At 39.7% G+C, this 16,176-nt stretch overlaps 1 protein-coding gene across 3 annotated transcripts in view; it reads left to right on the top strand.

The window, feature by feature from the left end:
• Positions 1 to 16,176, top strand: part of Fer (FER tyrosine kinase) — a 323,903-nt gene that overhangs the window by 115,694 nt on the left and 192,033 nt on the right. For all 3 annotated transcript variants that reach the window (XM_013351613.2, XM_005361336.2, XM_005361337.3), the window contains one exon: positions 14,281 to 14,373. In XM_013351613.2, the coding sequence (XP_013207067.1) occupies positions 14,281 to 14,373 (93 nt within the window). The remainder of the gene's footprint in view (positions 1 to 14,280; positions 14,374 to 16,176) is intronic.

The following is a 16,176-nucleotide window of genomic DNA, read 5'->3' as shown; positions in this document are numbered from 1 at the left end:
GTTTGTGTGTGTGTGTGTGTGTGTGTGTGTGTGTGTGTGTGTGTATGTCCAAGTTATATTCTCAAATGTAAAGATTTGGAACTGTCTAATATGTTTGTATAAAACCTATGCCTTTTAGTTTCATGGGGGCCTAGTGGAAGTTGTTAGCCTTGGCTCCTGAGTAAACGGGGTCCTACAGGAAGTTTTTCCTTTCACCTTTATCTAATGGGGCACTGCATATGTTTTCTTCTTGGAGTTTCATTAGGTTTCATATTGAGGTCATTGATACATTGGAATTGAGTTTCCTGCAAGATAATAGTTTTGGGTGAATTTCGTTCTTCTATGTGTGTGCATCCAGTTTCCCTAGTTCATTTGTTAGAGACACTGTCTTTTTTCTAGTGTGCTTTGGCATTTTTCTCAAACATCATGGCTGTAATGACATGCACTCGTGTTTGGGTCTGTTTCATCCCATTGATCTACTTGTCTGTGTTTTTGTGTCAGTACCGTGCTGCTTTTATTACTATAACTTTGCATTATAGCCTGAAATCTGGTGTGTTAATCTCTTCAGAACTGAACTTTTTGGTCAGGATTGTCCTGGCTTTCTGGGGTCTTTTCTGCTTCTATATGAATTTTGGGAGTCTTTTTCTTTTTCTGTAAAGACTGTTATTTTGATTGTGATTTCACTGAAGCTCTAAATTGCTTTTGGTAGTATGGTCATTTTCTCATACTAATTGTACCAGTTTCATGATCATGGAAAGTTTTTTTTTAATCTTCTGTTATCTTTTCAATCTCTTAATTCAGAGATTTAAATTTTTCATTGTAGACTTCTTTCACCACCACCCCTGTTTAGGCTTATTCTGAGATATTTTTTTTTTGAGGCTATTGTGAATGGGAGTATTTCCATTGTCTCTTTTTCAGCTTGCTTGTGATTGGTATATAGAAAAGCTATTAAGGATGAGTTCTCTGTGAACTAAGAGAATAGTAAACTAGTAAGAGAGCCCACTGACTGAAAGTATTTCTAGGATATAACCTTGTCTCAGAAGTTTGGAACACTTTAAGATCATGGCAGTTAGGAAAGGCACAAAATACAGCCAGAAGAAGCTGCATAGTAGAGTCACTAATACTTTAGTTCACAAGAACATCAACCAGTGCTTGCTTACTTGCAAGTATTTCAGAAGACAGGGATGTACAGTTTGTTTTATGAAGGAATCCGTTAGAAGATATGCCCAAATGAAGCATTGTGTTTAGTTCCAAGATAAGTTATGTTTAAATTCTATTCAAGTTTTAAGATATCTGTTAACTATTTTATATCTTTGTAGGCCTCAAAAGAATATTCTATATATCTATATATTCTTTGTATACTTTTGAATCGGTGAAGTTGATATTTAAACTTGTAGTATAATCTTGTCAACACATCAGTATGGGAAAGAATTTTGAATTTGTAGTACACTTTAGATTTTAATGTGAGAACCAGTATTGCAAATAAGAACTCATTATTATGTCCTTGGAGAAGTTATTTAAGCACTCTGTAATCTTTGGTTTTCTGATCTGTGAGAAGAAGGTGTTAGCAGGACCTGATACATGGGGCTGTAGAATGCCGAAGGGCAGCACAAGGCAGCACAGCACAGTGGTGCTTGCACTTGGTGCATCATCAGCGCTCAGGAAATGCTCACCACCTTCAGCATCAGCTGTTTTCTAAGCAGATCAGAGATTTTGTTGTTTGTTTTTTCTTGAGACTTCAGGTGGCACACTATGGCTGTCCTCTTTAATGTTACCTTTAAATCATTAGCAGTGATGCTCCTCAGTTTTACTCATTCGACAGTACTTAAATCATTGGGTGACTCTGAACTACTTTGAGAGTTAATAGACGTAGAAGGCATTGAATAACATTTCTGGAATGTGAATCCAAGTTTTTTTAGGTTACTATTCAAAAGCCTCCCTTCTTCGTGTTTTATCTTTTTTGATTGTTTCTTTTTGAGACAGACTCTCCATATGTAGCCAGGGGTGGCCTTGCACTGGCAGTTCTCTTGCTGGGTGACATCCTAAATGTTGGCCTTGCAGATGTGTGCAGCCATTCTTGATGTTGTCATTTATTTATTGCTGCTGTTGTTTGGTTGACAGCCCTTTCTAATCCATTATTTCGCCATTCTAGGACAAAGTGGTCCTTCGTGTGTGTGTGTGTGTGTGTGTGTGTGTGTCCTTATTATAGTGGCAGCATCCTTCCTATGTGTGTGGCAGCATCCCACTTCTTGTAATCCTCATAATTATAATTCTTATAATTAGACTCATAGATCTCTTTCTATTTTTCTCATATTTTTGAATTGTAGAATTGAAGATCATTATAGGTATAAATGAGCCATAGTTTTATACAGAATATGAGTTATCATTAAATGTTTTCAGGATAAGAACTAAAGCACTTCTACCTCCCCTACCTCTTAAAGTTTTGAATGACTTACTGATGTTGATCATTTGATCGACTCTGGAGACACTCTGAGCGTGTGGCAGTACAGAGGAGAGTGGAGTCAGAGCTGTCATCTTTGCAAGCATTCTGAGGGACAGATTTCACCTCCAGTTTCCCATGTTTTATGTGATCAAATACTGAAGAAGGGAAACTTAAATGCAGGAGGTCCATTCTGCTGCTCATTTTATGGAGTTTTATTGCAACATGTGAGAGAAATTATTGTGTAGGAATTTATGTACTCAATTTTCAATGTTGATCTTTTTAGTAATATTTTATCTGCATATGCAAATATTTCCCTACTTGTTTTTGGTTTGGTAGTTGGCTGCTTTTTTTTCGTTCATTCATTCATTCATTCATTCATTCATTCTTGCCCATGCTGCTGGCAGTTGAGCCCACTCAGCCTTTGGTTCCTTTCAATGTCCTTTTTCTTTCCTGATGACAGATTGTCAGAAACAGTATTAGACCCTAAGATATCGGAGATCTCAAACCGTGCTGATTTCTCTGAAAATGATGTGGGCAAAGCAGAGAAAAGAACCCGTTTTCTTTGTCCTGTGCTGTAGGCATATGAAAACTTAGTGACCTTGTGGTTGATTGTGAATATTGCTACATGGTTTCTTGGCATAATCAAGGCTCCTGCTGAGAAAATATGTTTTTGGAACTGCAACATATTGTTGACAGTAAATTTTAAGGCACGGTGTTGTTTCTGCTAGAGATGAGTTTTTAAAATATGGAAAAGAAAGACAAATTCCACATGCATGCACACACACATATTTTTATTAATTTTGTTGTATAGACTTTGTGAGAACAATGTCATATTTAACCAGTTTTTCTGCTTTGTTATAAAGGGTGATTTTTTTCTAGCGTTAGAATGCCAGGTATTGCTTTATAAGACAAATATGAAATGATTATTTTTGCCACCTTATATTAATGTTCTTGACAGCATAATAAATCACTACAAACTTGACAGAGGAGAGAAATTCCTGCCACTGTTGGGTTAGTCTGAAGCCCCAGGCGCTGTGTGACTGGTTCCTTCTGTGTCTGCAGGGAACCTGCCGGTACTTCTCTCCTAGCTTCTGGTAGCTCCTAGAATCCTTATTGTTCTTTGAATTATGACAGAATTTGCCAGTCTATTCCTTTGCATAGCCTTACCAGCTTTTCTGTCTGTCTGTTGTCATCTCACGGTGCCTGTCATTGGGTTACAAGGAGCCCGAATCATCTAGGATAGTCTCATCATGGTATCTGTACCTCCTCCCACCCTCAGAACCCACAGGTTTCTGGGAGACATCTTTGTGGGGAGGACCATCCAAGCCACTGTGTTTCTGTCTTTTCTTCTGTTATCAACAAAGAACTTAACACGTGGAGCTCTTGCAGGAGAGATCCTTACCTTTGTTTAAAGATGGTCTTTCTACTTTGTCTATGAGGTATTTTATGATTATTTATCCCAGGAGTCCCAGGAATATTAAATGTTTTACCAAAGGTCTTGTGTGTAGACAGCTTACTTTTCTTTCTTTGAGACAGGGCTTTTTGTTTCTCGGGCTGGCTATGAATTTTCTATGTACGCAAGTATGACCTCAAACTCATTCTCCTGCCTCAGCCTCCCTAGTGCTGCACCTCTCCTGGAACCATCATCATTGCCTGGCACTCAGCAGCCTACCTTTAACTTCAGCCTCAGTGACAATTCTTTTACCCTTAATTTTGTTGTTTGTGTCCTTCACTTTTATCCTCCATCATTCAGGAAGAAATTGTGTTTGTAGTTTGGTTTATAAATGCCCACATCATTGCTCTGATAATAAAGTAGACAGTGGGATTTTAGACCCCTTGTGTATGTGTGTGTGTGTGTGCTTGTGCGCATGTGTGTGCGCATGTATATGTACATATATAAGGATATATATTCTAATCCTGGCTTTGGCTGTAATTCAGAGGTGGACTGTAAACATATCAGAATTTCAGGCCTGCAATATTACACTAAACCAATTTTGTTTAATATGTTATTTTTTAAACCTGTTTATGCTAAGTTGGACAAAGGTGGTTTTTATATACAATGATTGATACTTTCAACTGATGAAATTTTTCGTGTGTTGATTATGACATCAGTAGAACGGTAGTTACTCATATTCAGATAGGGTTTGCCAGTTATTTGATGCCCAGAGTGTCACTAATTCCTTTGTGTGTCATATTTGAACCTTACCACAGTCTTGTTTGGCAATACCCTACCTTCCTAATAATCGCTAGTATGATTCTGAGATTACACAAAAGAAAACTGGTGAAGAGAGGGGATAGACAACTTGGCCAGAGTTATATAGTTAGGAAGTAGAAGTGGTAGGATGGGAATGTGAACCTTACTCTGAGTTCTAAATCTTCTTGTTAGTCATTCTTAGTATAGTCTCTGTGTCAGATTATATAACTTAAATGACACATTACTAGTAGAACATCATGGCCTGTGTACCAAACCTGACCTGTATGCAGTGACACTACCTGTCACAAATTGTTTCTATTATTTTATGTTTGTAAAAATCAAAAGAAAAAATATATTGTGACATTTAAAAATTATAATGATCAGGTTTCTATGTCCCTAAATAAAGTTTTGATGGACCCCACCCATCTCTGTTTGCGTATATGGCCGTCTCTGTGCTGTGGTGCTCAGAAGCAAGGTAAGGAAACAAGTGCTCACTTACACTTGCAGAAGTAAGGACGTGTGCTGGGCGGTGGTGGCACACGCCTTTAATCCCAGCACTTGGGAGGCAGAGGCAGGCGTATCTCTGTGAGTTCGAGACCAACCTGGTCTACAGAGCTAGTTCCAGGACAGGCTCCAAAACCACAGAGCAACCCTGTCTCAGAAAAAAAAAACAAAAAAAAAAATAGAAGAAGTAAGGACATGAGACAGCACTTGTTTCCTGAGCCGGGCATCATTCCCATTCCTCTGGAGTTTGCCAGCTCATGCAGCATTGCTGGTAATTAGCCATTTCATCTTTGCATTGCTCTTAGAACAAGTAAAGAAACATTTTTTTTGGGGGGCATTGCATTTCTTTTTGAAAAAGACATTTCAATTGAATTTTAGATTGTCTAAAAGTCTTCACTCAAGGAACTGGAACAAAATTTTTAGAAAATAATTGAGACTTGTGTGTGGAAAATACTTCTGTACCTGACGTCGGGTGCCTTGTCACGTGCCTTACTGCCACCTTTGATGGTTTTGAGTCCCTTGCCAATTTTGCTAGGCTGCTTGGCCAGCACTATTTTAGCCCTTCCTGAATCTGCTTCTGCCAGTTCGGGGATTACAGGTGGAGTTACCAGGTTGTCAAACCTGGCTCTTCGTGTGTGATCTGGACAACTGAAGTCAGGGCCTCCTGTTTGTGTAGCAAGCACCTGTACCCACTGAGCCATCTCCAGACTTGAATTTTTTCTCTATGGCTGGATAGTATTTATTACACTGTGGACATACACATTTTCCTCATCCACTCATCCATTGTGGACACTTAGATTGATTCTTGGCATTTTGAATAGTGCTTCAGTGAACATGAGAATACACATTTGTAATTGCTTATTGGAACTCTGTAATTACAATTGCACATTCCAAGGAAGCATGCTGGGTTAGTAGTTTCGTATTGATGTAATTAATTAACCTAAGTCAGGTTAGTCATAAAAGAGTTAATCTACCCTTATATCTGAAGATATGCAGAACTTCCAACTGTGCCATCAAGAATTGTTCTGATTTTGTTTGTGAGCTCCTCCTTCTGTTGTACTCAATTGATTCTTAGGTTCTCAGGCAGAAGGTGAAACTGTCCCAGAGTGTGACCAGGTTTCTTAGGCGGGTTAGGGGAGATGGGCATTCAGAGCTTGACCAAGTTCTCTCCTTCTTTCTTAAAGCTGTTTTACTCAGTGTTCTTCCCAAACAATATGTTCTGATCAGTTTCCCTCCTTCAACCCTTCCGGGTCCTATCCCCCTCCCACCCATTCAACTCTATGCCTTCTTTCTCTTTCTTTAGAAAACAAGTAAGCAAATAAAAAACAAACAAACCAGAATTAAAAAAATAAAAGGTGCAAGAAATACATAGACGTGCATGTATGCATACAGATACACAAACATCCATGAAAACACAAAACTGGAAACAATAATATATAAGCAAAAGACAAATAAGATTTTAAAAAGCACAAACAAAGCAAAAATTATCTACAGAAACACCACTGAGTTCTTTTTGTGTTGGCCATTTACTGCTGGGCATGAGACCTGCTCTTAAGTGTGGTTTATATGCCCAGTAAAACTCCATTAGAAAAAACTTATTTTCTCCATTGCAAGTAATTGTAAGTTGGAGATAGCTTCTTAGTTGGGGATGGGAGTTCCTTTGAGTTCTTTTTAAAGTATATCTCCCGGTTGGAAATTATTAACTGATAATGTCAAGGGGGAAAAACCCACTACCTTTCTTTATTTAAAATTTATTATTATTATATTTTGTTTTTATTGTCTTAGGATTTTCTTTTATGTCTTACCTTTTCTGATTCTGTTCTAATGACTGCAATTTTGACTGCAGCCTTGAAGTTGCAAGTGTTCCCCATTATTAGTTGGTGGCAGCAGGAAGGAATGCTGAGTGGTAAGAGGATTATTGGTGCCTGGGCTGTAGCAGAATACTAAGCAGCAAATGCACCCAGGAGACATTGTGATAAAGCTGGAAACTTAAACCTTTACAAAAATAAGACATGTACTTAGTAGTCTTCACAGTGTCCTTGTGGAGCCTCTGCAGTAAGCACAATGCCAAGAGAGAGAGTCTTCCTACTCCCAAAAGCAGTTAGCAAAGGGGGAAAAACACAAACTAACAGAAACCAAAATTTATGAGATGTTTGGCATTTTATCTTTCTTAAAAATAAAGGTCTTATTAGCCACCCAGGCTGGCATCCAACTCTTCATCCTTGTGCTCCCGTGTCCCTAGATCTGGGATTACGTGAATATGCCCTGTGGCTGCTTGGCCTTTAATCCTTTACGTTATCAGTTGAGGAATATAGTCTGTACCCTTGGCTATGTGTCCTCAAAATGAAGACTCTATTTGATAAATTAATGCTTTTTAGTGTCTGCCTTTGTGAAGACCCTGAGTCTAAGTCTTGCTTTGTTTCATACACAATGGGAGTGAAATGGTGACTGATGGATGACTTCTCTTTTGAGAATGCAAATGTGATTGGATATGGAAAGCTTCCGAGACCACTGGTGATTCCTAATAAGAAAAATAGGGCAGTGGGCTACTAGTAATAGCTTTTAAGAATCCATCAGAGAGCTGAGCAAAGGAAGAAATCTCTGCGAGCCTGTTCAGCAAGGGGCAAGTCTTTCGTAAGAGAAGGAAGGCCTTTGAGTACTGCTGTCCTGCCTGGAGCTGCATGAGCACATGGCTCCCAATGAGGTTTGCACAAACTTGTCATGGCAGTGTTTAGACTCACGTGACAGATCAGAGTGGGACAACAGTACCTACCTAGTGCCCCCTCTTCCCTTCCATGCTTTCCCTCACCTCTTCTTTTCCTCTTTTCCTTCTCTGTCTTTACTGAGGCAAGATATGTTGTTTTCTATTGCTTTAATAAAACTCCACCAAGGCAAGTTATAGAAGAAAGGACTTATTTGAACTTGTGAGCTTTGTAACACATGGGGCTGTGACCCCTGGCTCAGTGGGTACTTGAGTCTGAAAGGTGGCTCCTTAGTGATGTGAATAAGGGGCTGGTCATTCATAACGAAATTATAACCAGTCCAGGTCCTGCTTCGTAGCCATTACTGTGTCTTTAGACGTTTGACAACAAGAGCAGTAAATAGATGTGCTCTTTTCTCTAGGAAATTCAGACTCCTTTTCTTTTATGCAAGTTTTCTGGCATATAATGGAAGAATATATGGCATGCTTAAAAGACTTGTAACTCATTATTTATAACATAGACAGACAAGAGATGACCCAGATAATGAAATGACCAGATGGTACGTGCGCTGTAGCTATTACAAAAAGACCAAGGGATCCAATACAAAGGATGGACAATGGTGTGAAAAGATGGAGCATTTCAGCAGCAATATGCTGCTATAAAAAAATAGCATTGCTGGAAAAGTACTTTAGAAGTGGGATTCATTAGATGCGCTAGTTAATAATAGACCAGACACAGAAGGAAAGCTGGGGGAGATAAGGCGTGCTGATGGAGGCAGGGAGCAGACTGGAGCAGGAGGAAAGAGGAAAAGTAGAGCAGTGCTTGCGACCATCAGATGGTCTGGTTAATGCTGGAGTCTAGGCTGCTGAGTTCCAGCAGCTTCAGGTTGCAGGCTCAGCTCCGTCTCTGTCCCTCCCTTCCTCTCTCCATCTCACCCTTCTTCCATCCCTTCCTTCACTCTCCACAGGTGAGTAAGTATATAATACTATTTTTTCATATTATTGTTCATTATAGAAGTAGGGAAGAAACATCAGATGATCTTTAATTTAAGATTTTTATTTCAGCCTGGCAGTGGAGGTGCACACCTTTAATCCCAGCACTCAGGAAGCAGAGGCAGGTGGATCTCAGTGAATTCAATCGAGACCTGTCTGCTCTGTAGAGTTCCAGGACACAGAGAAACCCTGTCTTGAACTGCCCCCACAAACTTTTTATTTCACCTTTTTCTTCAGTTTTTTTTTTTTGATGAGGGTATTCTAACCTGATGGGAACAGTTTGTTAAGTGGGTAATCCTCGAGAGTAGGCATCATTGATAACGTGCTTGATTACACATGGCTCACACAGCATGGCTACTCTGGGTTCTCGTGTTTCTTGTTTCAATGGTCCTTTAAGGAAAGTAGAAGAATTTTATGTTTTATTATGCCCTTCCTTGCTTTCAAAACAAAAGCTTGGTTACACTGAAACTAGACATTAATTCATATACACACACACACACACACACACACACACATACATATATATACACAGACACACACAGACACACACAGACAGACACACACACACACACACACACACACCCAGAGCAGAGCCCCTCAGCACTTGAGCTGTGGGACCAGGGAGGTGTTAATGCAGCAGCTCACACTTGTGGGTCGTGTTTCCACATAGTGCCTTGGGGAGGAGGAGAGAATGTGCCAAGCACAGAGTTTCTGGCAGTCACATTCCTGTTTGATACTGCAGTGCTGAAAACTCAAGAGTATCTCAGAGAAGAGCTCATCTCATCCCAGCTGTGGAGTCAGTTGATGTGGGGAGTCTGCAAGCAATATGGCAATCTGTTTCTTCATTCTGTATGTTTATCTTACTGTATATGTAAATTTGCTCTAAATATAATAGTCAGAAGAAGGAGAAGAAGAGGAGGAGGAGAAGTATTATTAGGGATTTTGGTTACACGTTTAGGAAAAGCACTGTAGAGCTTGAACTGTATCTGGGTGTTAAGTTGGAGGGGAGCCTTCTTCACTCTGACTTACCCAGGGGCATCCTCTTGTACAGCTGGCTTAGACTTAAGAAAGTAAGAAAAATGATTTTAACATTTTACAGCTTAGCTCTCAGTGCCCCAAGCATTGCTGTTTTACAATGATGTCTTTTTAAAATCATCACACTTTCCTTTTCTGCATTTGTGGCTTAATTTAGTTTTTGGTGGGTATGAAGATACTTGATTTATCAAGTTGGCTGTGTTTTTTTAAATAATATTCTTAATATGCAAACATCAGAGGACAATATGGCATTCTCAACTTGGTGACTGGGCACTGAGTGCCTCAGCACCTTCAGTGTGAACCAATTGCTCAAACAAGTCATCCTGAAACTCTTTTAATACCTAAATTCTAAACCCTGTTGAAACAAAATCATCTATTTTTCATTCTTCAGAGAAAAATCAAGATCTGCATAAGATCGAGTCATTTGCTTATGCGTAAGTGCATTCCTTTTCCAAAGGGACGTGCTGATATTTAAGGTGTTTCCTGTACCTTATGGTCATTGTCAGCACTGACTTTCTCGGGCAATCTTCTCTGTGGTGCAATGTCCTCAGCAACATCCCTGCAAATTTCATGTCTGCGTTGCTTAAGAAGTCCCTAAGAATTTTGGCTCTCAGTCTAAGGTTCTGAGTGTAGCTGTCATCTTTCTCTTGATTCTTCGGGCTCCAGGTTTTACTGTTCCTCTAGGGCAGGTTGTTTCTTCAGAGAATGTCATGAGATTGGGCTTGATTACAGAAGTCTGCAGGAAATAGCATTGAGTTACTGTTTTAATGACACATTATGAACAAAAATGTATCCCCATAGCCACTTTGAAAGTTGACTCCTCCCCTCATGCCTGTGTGAGGGCCCCTGGGTGCGGAATAGACCTGGCTTTCGTGGGCAGTGACAGCGAGAGCCCCTGGGCACGGAATAGGACTGTCCTTCGTGGGCAGCACCTGTGTGAGGGCCTCTGGGCACGGAATAGGACTGATCTTCGTGGGCAGCACCTGTGTGAGGGCCCCTGAGCACGGAATAGGACTGATGTTCGTGGGCAGCGCCTGGCGCTGACACTCTTGCGCTGTATTGGACCGTGCAGTGCATCACAGTCACAGGCAGAGGTCTCAGTAGCAGGAGTTTTCTAGTCTTGAGCCTTCCTCCAACTGCTGGGGAGGCCAAGAACAGCCTAGTCATTTGGCCAGATGTGCAGTCTTCGTCCCGTTCAGTAGAAGAGCCTTCTGTTTCCCACCATAGCCCTTCTCTGAGGGCCTTGCTTGAGAACTGCTGTGTGGTTTAGTGAGTGTTGTCATCACTCTTTGCAGTAGCCTCTGATTTCTGCCAGTCGGTGATTCTTGCCCTTTGTGCTTCTGCTCACGCTTCAGCAGGCTGCAGAGGACACTTCCTGCTGCAGAACTTGAGTCACATGAAACCCAGAAAGTTAAGACTAAGCTTTAGGGAATTTAGGTGTTGTTTCCTATAGAGGCTGAAGATATCAATAATGGGTGATAACAGATAAATTTATGGTTAATATGAAATGGTCTAGTTTTATATGTGTGTGCATATAGATTTATAGATGTAGTTAGGCATTGTTTCTATGATTGATTTAAAAGGTAACCTCTTAGCTTTAATATCTATAAGTAGCCTTTTAATTCTTTGACATAAAGTCAACAGTGAAACGTGGACGGGTGGGAGGAGAGGGAGGGGGTGTCTCATCAAGATCTGATTAATTTACTTATTTAATTTCACACTATTAAAAACTACTCTTCAACGAGGTGTGAAACTCATTCTGCATGTGGAACTTGGCTGTCAAGGCTGTTTTTTCTCATCAGAATCTTGGTAACATGAGGTGCTGTCTCGTGCTCTCCTGTTTTCCTGCCTTCCTCCACTGGGAGGAGCTGTCACTTTGCCAGATGATCTGCCCCCTGTGCAAACTTCATATCTTGTCCTCACTGGAGGTGGATGATCTCACTGCCCCCACCAGCAGCCTGGCGCAGGCACACTTCACCCTAGCTACTGGGAATGAAGACAGCATTCCGTCTTTATTTTCTTTTGGATAGTCATTTAATTCTTGCCTAGGAAAATCAGCTGTCAAATTCAGGACAGTCTGATGTGTTATTAGGTAGACTTTAATTTAAAGCTGATATTGAATCTTACATAGACAAGACATAGCAAATGAATTTGATGTTTTACTCTTAGAAATATGGGTACCCAGTAAGCAGTAACTGGCTAGGATACTTTGTAAATCCTATTTGCATTTTGATTACTCATCCTTAAATCATAAGATGGTATTACTGTGATTACTGATGTATTTTCAGATCAGTGTATCTAAATAGTGCCTTTAGATTTCAGAAAGTCTGCGTTTGCCAGTTGTGCTCTTGTACTGTGTGACGTAATGTCAGGAGAGTGGGCTTGGAAGTCAGTTTCTCCTCACACCTGGATTTATTTATCCTGCAGTTCTAAACTGTGCTATAATTCTCTTACTACCCTCTTGAGGAAATGTTGCAGCGTTTCAGTGAAAGGTTTCCTTTTCTAGGGTGGGATGTCCAGTTATGCTGTGGGCACCCCAGTTTACCACGTGAGTACATTTAGTCATTTCATACATTGAGAATGCTTTTCATACTTAAAATTCTCTCCTGAATTTTTTTTTACTTTTATTTGGAGAAAATTATAGTTTTGGGTTCTGCTTTCTCAGTGTACTTTTCAGTTGTATCTTGTGAGTACTCTCACACTGGAATAACGCTTCCTCTAGTATGCCAGTGAAGAAAGCCGCCTGAGGAAAAGTGCGCAGGCGCAGTAGAAGTGCTCGCTGCTTTCCTGTGACGCTGTCACCACCATAGAGGTGACATTAGTACTTTCATGGCATCTTTCTGTCAGTGGCTGCAGCAACTAAGTACCTCTCCAGCTACGCAGAGCAGATCCAGAAAGGAAGGGGAGAAAGCGCGGGTTTCTTTGGAGAGTGGAAGGCCCAGCCTCTGCCGTGTTCTTCAGCGCGTGTGCTCTGCTCGGTCCTGCACACAGCATGCCTGTTTGGCTCACCAGCAGTCTGCCTTAAGTCCTGGCTATATAGTTTCTTTTTTTTATTTCTTTTTAAATCAGATTTACTTTTTCAGACTTCTGAAGCATCAGAAATAGATTTAAGAGTTAACAAGTCATATACATACAATCAAATTTGAGGATGAGGAGGACAGGCATGCTTTGCCAAGGTCACTATAGTCTTGTGTTCCAGTGCTCTTTCGCTCAGGCCTTCTAGCATCTCTATCTCTATATCTATCTATATCTATCTATATCTATCTGTCTGTCTATCTATCTATCTATCTATCTATCTATCTATCTATCTATCTATCTATCTATCTATCTATCTATCTATCCTGTTTAAATGTGCATCTCATGTTGGGTTAAAGCTACCAAGCAACTCCCCACATTCCCAAGGGATCATCATTTGTATGGTGAGAATGATGTGTTTCTCTAGAAGTATATTAACTATGCATATGTTCAAAGTACCAACTTCTAGTCCCTTGTAAGTCTAAGCAAGGTTTTTTTTTCAGTTTTATATGTGATCATATTTATCTACAAATAGTGATTTTATGAGATCCTAAGTTAGTGCAGTAATGTTGAAAAAGGAGAAATTCCCTGTTCTATTAGAAGATTATTCTAAGTTGTTTCCATTGATAGATGTTTGTATGTTTGTACGCTAGTTAGAACTATTTTCTTGCTGGTCTTAGAAGAAGTATAAACAGTAGGGTGGGCAGGTGGACAAGGACACGCTGGAGTTGAGAAATTAATAGTGGATTCTGGGAACAGACAGGGAGTGAACGCTAGCACTGAGCTTCACTGCTGGTAGGAAGGGGTAGAGATGCTGCAGCCTATGGCCAGTGCTCTTGTTCTCTGTCTGCTGCTGGCCAGCAGCTGGAACGTGACCCAGTCCTGGGCTACAGGCCAGTTCTTCCTCTTTCCAGCCTTTCTTCTCTATACCTCCTCTTTTCCTTCTCCTTTTAAGTCTCATTTTCTATACTCACTCTCCATTCATTTGCGGTGGTAAAGTAGATCTGAAGGTGTTTCTCTGCTGTGATATGTGATATTCAGAACTATCCCTGGAAGGAGAACAGGCTGACTGGCTGCTGAGAGCGTTCTGCTTCCCCTTCCCAACTGTTTACCTGGTCTCCCTCCCTTGGTCACTGCCTTTGTGACCCTCACCATCAGTGAGGTTTTTGGAGACTTATTAACTTGGCTTACACAGGATTCACAATTAAATGACTTATATAGTTCTTTTTCCAAATCAAGACATTTATTAAGGGACCAGAAGAGCAAACTGCTATAATTTTACATGCGTTGGTTATGCCAGGAAGTTTATATTTGACATATTTAGAAAACTAAGCTATTTAAAAAAAAACCTTAAATGTTAAAATGTAAACACTGAATGGTTTGCTACTGCTAATGGCTGCTTCTTACTCCTTTTAGGAACGAAAGGAGAGGCTATCCAAATTTGAATCTATTCGTCATTCAATTGCTGGAATAATTAGGTCTCCAAAATCGGTACTGGGCTCATCAGCAGTAAGTAGGATTGACTGTGTGTTTCCCCAGTGATCGCTGTCTTGCTTCTTTCAGGGTTATATGTTTATGCTCACAGACAGGAAAAGCACAGCAGATTCAACTTTCTCTGTGCACTGGACTCTGTTTACAGTTGCATATAGTATACCACTGAGTAAAAATTTTATAACAAAAACAGAAAAAGCTTTTTTGTAATGGACCTTCCTTACTGCTTTTGGACATTCTGAGGCCTCCCTTGAATGCTGGAAACTGGGTAGTATTAAGCCATTTATACACATATTTTCTATACATAGTCCTCTGTCGTAGTTTACTAGACATAGTAAGATAGTAGCTACAGGAATTGTTGGTAAAAACAGAACAGGTTCCACAGCATAGTGTGATGGAGGCTGTGTGAAGGTTCTTTCAGAGTATAACATTCTAACTTCTAATGGAGATGTGAGATGATTGAGGCCCTGCTGGGATATACTAACTGAAATTGCTATGGTCAGCATGAATGAAAGGGAGCAGCATGTTAGAGATTTCTTATACTGCATGTATGAAATGATGGGGCTTTTCATGTGTTTGGAACCTCACTAGAGGAATAGTGTAAACAGGTGTCTAGGGCAATAGCACTTTTATAATAGCTATTATTACTGTGTGAAGATAGTTTCAATTCCACACTTGTCTTGTCTCCTGATACTGCATATCCTTGTGACTAGGTCTCTTGCTGGGCCTTTCACCTGCAAAGGGTCATACAGCAATAGGCTTTTTATATTTAGTTTCATTCTATTACTATAATATTTTAAAGGCTCATTCATGTTGTACTATGTGGCAATCTTTAATTCTTTATAAGACTGAATACTATTTCATTGCTTAGATTTATATTTCATTACTTAGATTTATTATACCATTTTGCCTCTTCATCATCTGATAAAACATTAGTTTTATCATTATATATAAACTGTACTTTTTGGCTTTTTACTGTGAAAATTTTTCATTCTTTGTGACTATGAGTTCATTTTTCTTTGTCATATACCTAGCAGTAGAATTACTGAGTCATACAGGGATTCTAAATTTAAGATTTTAACAGTTTGTTTTCCACATTGGCAGTGATATTTACATTTCTAACAATGTATGTCTGAAACTCACTATTTCTTCACATAATTATCAATGCATCTAGTGACTGGTTTGTCATTGTCATTTTTATTTTAATTTCTCTAATGACTACTAATAATAAATTTTTCATGTGCTAATTTGCTATTTATGTATTCTTTATAGATAATTCTATTTACAATCTTTGCATGCTTAAAATTTTTTGTGTACTTTTTTTGATGGTCTGCAGATTAAGCCCAGGTTTTCTTGCATGCTAGGCACTCTGTCTGTGAACTGAACCTGGATCCCAGGTTTGCGTGTATGCTGTATAAGCACTCTTACTGTGAACTGAACCTGGATCCCAGGTTTGCGTGTATGCTGTATAAGCACTCTTACTGTGAACTGAACCTGGATCCCAGGTTTGCGTTTATGCTGTATAAGCACTCTGTCTGTGAACTGAACCTGGATCCCAGGTTTGTGTGCTGCATAAGCACTCTCTCAGTGAACTGTACCCGCAGTAGTAAGCTTGGTTTTTGTAGATGTTGAGTTGTATGAGTTTTAAATTATTTTGGGGAAACATTTCATTTGTTATACACATAGTATAGTAAACAAATGTTTTTTTTTCTTAGCCTGTAAGTTTGCCTGCTTTCTTTCTTTCTTTCTTTCTTTCTTTCTTTCTTTCTTTCTTTCTTTCTTTCTTTCTTTCTTTCTTTCTTTCTCTCTCTCTCTCCCTCC

The sequence above is a fragment of the Microtus ochrogaster genome, linkage group LG4 (genome assembly GCF_000317375.1).
Source record: "Microtus ochrogaster isolate Prairie Vole_2 linkage group LG4, MicOch1.0, whole genome shotgun sequence".
NCBI classification, from domain to species: domain Eukaryota; kingdom Metazoa; phylum Chordata; class Mammalia; order Rodentia; family Cricetidae; genus Microtus; species Microtus ochrogaster.
The sequence above is the reverse complement of the archived record's forward strand: the minus strand, read 5'-3'. Positions and strand labels throughout refer to the sequence as shown.